This window comes from Chaetura pelagica, unplaced genomic scaffold (assembly GCF_000747805.2).
Source record: "Chaetura pelagica isolate M959 unplaced genomic scaffold, ChaPel_1.0 scaffold150, whole genome shotgun sequence".
NCBI classification, from domain to species: Eukaryota; Metazoa; Chordata; class Aves; order Apodiformes; family Apodidae; genus Chaetura; species Chaetura pelagica.
In genome coordinates this window covers 1552585-1560154 of record NW_009952052.1, presented here as the reverse complement: position 1 = coordinate 1560154, position 7570 = coordinate 1552585, and the positions used below count along the sequence as shown (strand labels likewise).

At 36.5% G+C, this 7570-nt stretch overlaps 1 protein-coding gene across 1 annotated transcript in view; it reads right to left on the bottom strand.

Moving 5' to 3' along the window:
* Positions 1-7570, bottom strand: part of COL19A1 (collagen, type XIX, alpha 1) — a 207236-nt gene that overhangs the window by 149623 nt on the left and 50043 nt on the right. The window contains exons 2-4 of the mRNA XM_010003471.1: positions 4764-4887; positions 4102-4377; positions 2312-2392 (exon numbers count right to left, since the gene is read on the bottom strand). Of these exons, the coding sequence (XP_010001773.1) occupies positions 2312-2392; positions 4102-4377; positions 4764-4887 (481 nt within the window). The remainder of the gene's footprint in view (positions 1-2311; positions 2393-4101; positions 4378-4763; positions 4888-7570) is intronic.

Genomic DNA, 7570 nt, shown 5'->3' with positions numbered 1-7570 from the left:
ATTTGCTGTTATGAACAGTCACTGGTGACGAAGTTGTAGCAAGTAACCTCTCTTCATGTGGGCACTAAAATGAAAAAGAAATTTTCTGATCTTTAGTTCTCTTCGGTTAATAGATAATTACCATCCAAGCACTATTTTTAAGTTGCTGTCTGTTTTAGTACTCCTGTACCATATTACAGACAAGCCACAACAATTCCCAAACCGAGGAAAAAGCTGTAGTAAAATGAAGTCTAAACATTGTGATCCTGAACTAAAATCAATGCCAGCTAAAACTGATCTGACTGTCAAACTTTTTTCCTCCAGAAGAGCCCAGAGGAATAAAGTATAATGAAATTTGAAGAAGAGGAGCAGAAAATGCCCATGGGAAAGGGTATTTCTCATTCTCATCCAGTGTTCCATCCCCTGCCCTGAAATGCAAAATGTCATTGTGACGAAAAATTCTATCATTTTTTTGGTAATTAAATACTTTGGGCATGCAGAGTTTGGAAACAAACCAAAAGCCCCGAAGTCAATATTCACCTGTCTGTGACTCATAAGAGCTGAGCCAACCTGAAAATGTGCTGCAGAACAATCAACAGAACCTGATAAATTTCAAAAGCTCTCATTAAGATGCAATCAGGTCTCCTGTGAGCCTTCTGTCAAAGAAATTCCCACAGGACTTAAAGCTTAGTTTAGAAATTTGTATCCAAGGATAAACCCCTTTCCTTAAATTACTGAAAACGTAGCCTTTAAAAATGGTAAGGAAGTATGAAAAAATTAATCAGCAAAATGTATTGCTCGTTTCAATATGAAAGTCATTAACAAGTAGTCCACCATTTTTTACATCTTCAACATAAGACATAAATGAACTGATGGTGTGATAAGTATATACCTGAATGAATGCTTAAGATACTATTAATAAATCCTAACCTTGATGGTTTTGTGTTCATATACAATTAGGTTTTGTTTTGTTTTTACTTAATTGCTACTGTCATAGCTTCTAAATAAACTGTTTTTCTATGCACAAAGTGGAACTTACAGGAAAAAAAGCATTCATTTTACTTACTTGTGAGCTTACACATTCAAGAGAAAGCCTGCAGTATTGTCAGGAATAGATTTTAAATTAAATTTGAACAATAAATTATTATTTAAAATTAAAATTTCCCTTGATGTATTAGATTCTGCATCTTCCATTCTTCTGACCACCTCTCAGTTGCCACTTCCCACAAAGCGTTCTGTTCTTGAGTAGCTTTATCCCTCCACTCCTCCCATCTCTTTGTAGATGTAATCAACTAGTCCTGCATGTTCTTGTTTGTTTTTTTGCTGACTGCAGGCTGGGTGGTGATGGTATTGCCTGCTATCTCAGAGGAGCATGCTCTACAGACTATTCATAACTAGCAGGCCAATATTTTAACATACATTTCTTTCTGATTTGTTTTCTTGTGTGTTTGGTTTTGTTGTGGTTTGTTGTTTTTTTTCTCCAAATGGACTTGATTCAGCAAAACAAACACATCCACAACTTAAGCATTTCTATAGTTCTAGCATCTTCAACTTTACACTCTTTTTTTTCTCTTTCTGTCTATCAAAACAAAAGGGAAAAGTGAACCCTCTGAGCTAAAACAACGTTTTCCCTCATTATTATTTTTTCACCAAGTTGAGTCTGTTTTGCCTGGGACCTTAATCAGTGAAGAACCCTCCTTGTCCTTTGTCTCAACCCAGGAGCTTTGTCCTCCTCATCCCAGTGTATGTGTGTGTGTGTGTGTATTGAGGAGTGGCCATGGGGCTGGTTCTTTGTTGTCCTGTTAGGCCCAAATCATGACAACATACATCTCAACATGTGCCTAATAAAGAAAAATGTTTACCAATTATGAAACACCCACTCCTCCATGCTAGCTTATTGAAATAAGGGAACCACCCTCAATACCTTCCTATTTTTCTTCCCTTCTACTGTCACACAGACTCTTTCACAGGCTTTGTTTATGATCTGTAATGCTTCACTACGTGCAACTGTTAGTGAAATGGCCTCTGTTATTTGAGCCATCATGAGGTCATCGCAGTGATTTTTTTCCTACTCTCTAAGCCTTCCTCAGTTGCTAATTAGATATTCAATGCTAAGAAATGCATTTAAAAAACAGCAGCAGCACCTAGTGTCTTTTTCTGAAGTACCACTGTTCCATTTGGATAGGCAACAAGAAACAACATACCATGACTCCAGATATAGGAAGAGGTAATTAATCTATCATTTCTGTTGAAATGTCTTTACAACTCTTTAGTAAGAAATAATAAAGCAATTTCTTTTGTATTAACATTTGCATTTTAACAAATAACTTACCAGGTCTGCAGATATTTCACAACACGTATCTTCCATTGCAAGTTTTGGATTACAAAAAACTGTTATGCGGTGAAGTTCAATCTATCAAGAAATACAAAAGAGATTAATATAAGATGTAAAACACCATGTATTATTGCTTTACTTTTCTTATCTTGGCATAATCATCTTTTTCACTGAAGCACTGCATGTTTCAAAAAAGAAAAGAGACAAATTCAAAACTACAGAGCTCCCTTCTTAAAGAACAAGTTATGCAGACTATTAGTTTGATATACATTTTCAATTTAACTTTTCTTATGTAAGTTGCATGCCTCTGTACTGCTCTTGCTATGCAACATAGGCATTTTAGCTCTCTAGACATCCTCTGCAGACCTTTTCAGGAACACAATTTTCTCCTGCAGTGAACTACCGTAAAGGTTAGATAAGCTCTTTCACATACATCTTCTATCACTTTGGGCAGATCTTTGCCCAGACCTTGCCTCTAAACTGCCTGAAGAGCAAAAATCATAAATTCTGTACATAAAGCTCCTGTTTCAGAGATTTTTGGGTGGACTGGTGAAATGAACAGTGTCTGATTTTAACTAGCTAACCTTGCCCTTGCCCTCTTCCTGCATCTATTTTGCATCCTCTTATTCTCTCCCTTACACTTGATACTGAGAAGACTGACTCTTGGTACAGGATCCGCTTTGCTGCCTTGATCAGAATTCTGCCCACAATGTTTTCCTGCAAACACGGAAATCCTGTTGGACACCTTCTGCTAAGAGTTACCCAGCCTGTGCCATACAACCAACACAAGATAAAAAGAATCTGCTCCTTTTTCCTGTGTGCTACTTGGAAGTGATGAGATGGTACATACTCTAAAGTACGTTTCACATAAAACCCAGTCTTAGAAAACAAAATGAAGCACAAGCTTGACCCCTATAAAAAAAGACCTCTGAGTCCAGGCCAGTGTTTAGTGCCTCACAGGACTGATTTCTCCCACAATGCTAGCTTGCAGTTACAATCTCCTACTTTCACCTGAAACTATAGTGTGTACATAATATAACTGAAACTTTCATATGGTCACTATAAATGCCAAATCAGGTGCTTTAAATTTGGTTAACTGCATGTCAACATACTTAAAACAAACTGAAGCTTTCAAATTACTTGCTGTGAGCCTTCTGCATGAAGAAACAGAGGAGAGCACCTCAGGGACAGAATACAGCCCAGAATATTATAGAATTGCCTTGGGTAATTCTTGCACCAAAGGCGGCAGGAAGCACACCTCCAGCCACTTCCTAATCACTTCCATTTGGAAGAGGGAGCAACAACTGTGAACGATGTGCCCCTATTTCTGCATAACTGAATCATCCTGGAATATGATACAATCTCGTGTCTCCCCTTTATCAAAGAGGCACAAACTATGACTGATGACTGATACCAACTTTTAAATGAATATAAAAAAAAGATTTAAAGAAAAAAATTACCTCTGGAGTTTCTATCTAAATGTGTTAATAAAATGTCTACAGTAACTAAGTGGTTCTTACTCCAAAGCAAATACAGAAAAACAGACTCCTGACACCAGGACTGAGACTTTTGTAGTTACTTTGGTAACAGAAGGTTTGCCTTAGCAGATGCTACTGCAAGAATAGTGTTCAGAAAAAAAATGCTTAAGGACTTCAAATTAAGAATACACACTCAAAATTAATAACCAGTTTTGAACCTTTCATCTGTACAAGTCTTTAGGATGGTGTCAGCAAAACATGGCTAGAACACTATTTCAAATTATATGGTTTTCTTTCCATACTACTCACATCTACAGGCTTATCATCTGCAGCGCGAGAAGCAATCAGAGTCCTTCCCTGCAAGTCAATGGTGAATTTTTCATCAGTCTGTTTTCTTTCAATTAAATTACAATCCAAATAGAGGGAAATGACCCCCGACTGCACACTAATACCAAGCTTATGCCACTGCCGATCAAACAATGGATAAATTTCTCGACTCTTAAAAGTGTAGTGCAGTATGTTTCCCTGAGCAGATTTGGTCATATATTCCACAACCTTCTTTGTACCATCCAGAAGGACAGAGATCTGAAAGCAAGGTAAAATAAAAGAATTAGTTATTTAAAAGAAGTGGTTATTTAGAAGTATAAGAATTAAATACATATAAACTATACATAATAAAAATACTTTGACTACACAGATTGGTAAATAATTGTTATGAAGCATTCTTCCATGTAACTTTGTAAATAATAAATCATAACATGCCTTCTTATCCTAGTTTGTAGTCTTAATATATTTTCTTAAATTTCTTTAATTCCTACAATAAATCAGCAATTATTTCATAGCACTCTGTCTATTCCTTATCAACTGCAGCTAAATCCAGCAGTGAGACATCTACTAAGTTTGATCAGCAGTATTAAATGAGCAAAGAAAAGAAACCTCATTAAAAAAAACAAATCAAAGATGACTCTAACCTCAGGTGTGTCATACTGATTTAAAACTTGCCATATATACCAACGCTCTTTCTTGGTATTTCGCCGTACACGGAAGGTAGCAACTAGAGAGTATTCTTCAGGAAGCCCATTTGGAAATACTTGCCTTAGGAGGGAGGAAAAAAGAAAAAAAAGATTTCTTGTTATACACACAAACACTGCTTAAAAGGACTGAGCAAAACCATTATCTCTTGAATACAAGGAACCAAATGCTCACTCATACAAATTCATGGGCTTCAATGTTCAGAAATGCTTCTTCTCAAAAGTACAATTCAGACTATTTATAAGAGTAAATGGCTGAAGATTTTGCTAATGAATTTTTTGTTCTTTTTTAAAAATCTTTGTGATTACTATAAATAGGGTACTTTGCAAACTGAATGCCCTTTATGAACATATTTAAAAATATTTCTCTTCCCAATTTATTGTTTGGGATACTGGAATAAATTTCCCAGAGGATTTGTAGAATAATCTGCATCCTTGAGACTTCCAAAACCAGAGCTAGACAAGGCTCGTAATAACCTGAGCAAACTTTCAAGTTGGTCCTGCTTTGATCAGGAAGTTTGATCCAGTGACCTCCACTAGCAATGACTCAAACATCTTGAGTATCAGAACAGCTGGACTTTAGCAGGCTTGAACAAAAATAAATAAGGCATTTCTGAATTAATGACTTGCTGTTGTTTGATTTTGATACTCCTTTCTTACCTAAGGTATGTTGATGCCTCTAAAAAAAAGTCTGACTTGCTACCTATATCACAGGATGTAGTATAACACTGTTTATAATTTAAAAGTTTGTATTTCAGAAAAAAAGTGAGTCTGTAACTCAACTCTACAGACTTTGGTTATCATCAAATATACACAAATTTGGTACTAAGCAAATTAGGATGGTGCAATCAGATTTTCCCTGCTGAAGCCTCTGCATTTCCAATTATTTCAAAGACAGAGGTGACACAAATGAAAGCCACAGATGCAAACACAACACACAAGTGGCTAAATTGTTAATGTTGCTGCTTCCTAAAAACTGTCAGGATTGCCCAACTAACCACATTGCAAAAAGCCACCTCTGGATTGGAGCAGAGGAAACCTGCAGGCCTTATGTACAGGTGAAAAAAATTCCTCTTTTTTTCTTCCCACCATCACGTGAAGTAAATGGTTTAGTTGCAAAAAAGAATAAATGGGATTGTAACTAAACAGTAATATACTAAAACTAAAACCAAAACAAAGTGGGGGGGAGGAAAGCATCAGCTGATAAAACAGTAATCCCACAACACTCCTGCCCTTCAGTTAACTTAGGATCTCAAGAAATATGCCTTCTGTGTAGAGAAGCCTGTTCTAAATCCTGCCAGAAAGATTTTTTATGGACGTACACCTATTAAGTCCCTTATGTGGGAATCACACTGCTTTGGCTTATTTCCCACAGCTGATTCCTGTTTTATCCCAGGACCAAATTGGCTGCTGTCCCACATTGTTAGTGGACCCATATGGTCTGCTGTACAGCTATAGATGTTTCAATGTCAAAAGGCAAGGGAAAACAAAATAGGCTTTGCAGGATTTCAATCTACATTTCATACTACTCTGTATTTTAACTATAGCATAAATAATATACTTACAATTTATAAAAAAATACCTTCATTAGACATCATTAATACATGAGTGTGTCCCTGCAGAACTGTAAACTATCTCGACATGCTAAGGAGATGGCATCTCAGGTTTACAGGTATAAACCAGAGAGTATATCTGGCTGTGGGAGCATCTCATTAGCTCTCCAAAATCAATTAACTTTCCCAGCTACATTCCATATGGGGAGACACAGGAGTTTACATTGATGGGCAAAGGACAGACAACTGTGGAATGAAAATTGTCAGATGTGTCCATCAACTGAAAGGATGGGAAACCATGATTGGTATGGTAAGTCTGCAAAACAAACAGCTAGATATTCCAGTAAATATGGAACACTTCTACTCTCCTCCCCCCCCCGCATCATTGCATTTTATTGTAAGCCTCCTTCATACTTTAAGAACTTCCTAAACAAATTACAATATTAATATTCTAAAATTTTTAAGTGTTTATTTCAGAATTTTCTTTCCAAAAGATTGGTTGTGTGAATGCACATGATAGAAAATTATCTTCCTTAACTGCTTAGTAAACCACGTGGGAAATAGGACAAGAGTTAAGGTACGGGGCAGCATTAAGAAAAAGGGTAGGAGTTAATTCTAGCTACTCTTACCTTTGAAATTACAAAGAAAACTGCATTGGGAGGACTGAGATAAGCAGACGAAGTCAAATTAACTCCTAAGGGCACTGTGCTGATTTCAATGAAGTTAATCAAAGAGGTAAAATCTAATTAGAATTGGACCAAGGATAAATTCAGTTAAGATTGACAAAATAATTTAGGTAGGCAGGTAGCTCTGGAAGCCCATGAATCTAATCCCTTGCTCAGAGCAGGGCCACCCTAAAAATTGTATCAGGTTACTGTAAGCCCTGTCCAGCTGAGTTTTGAGTCTCCAAGAATTATAATTATCCCACAATCCTCTGGGAAACTTGTTTCAGTGACTGGCCAACAAGCAGCACAAATCTGGTATACAATTACTGTACAGCAAAGATGTAACAGAAGCAGAATCTTTATTCTGAGAAGAGCTTTTATTGTGTAACTATATGAACATTCCTTGGTGACCAACAAGTCATTAATAGATGCTTTAAAGTCAACCCTTAAGACTTAACTTTTCCAGCCAGATGATGAATGCTAAAATGAAAAAAATGAAAGCATAAAATACTCAGAAAACTAGGATTTT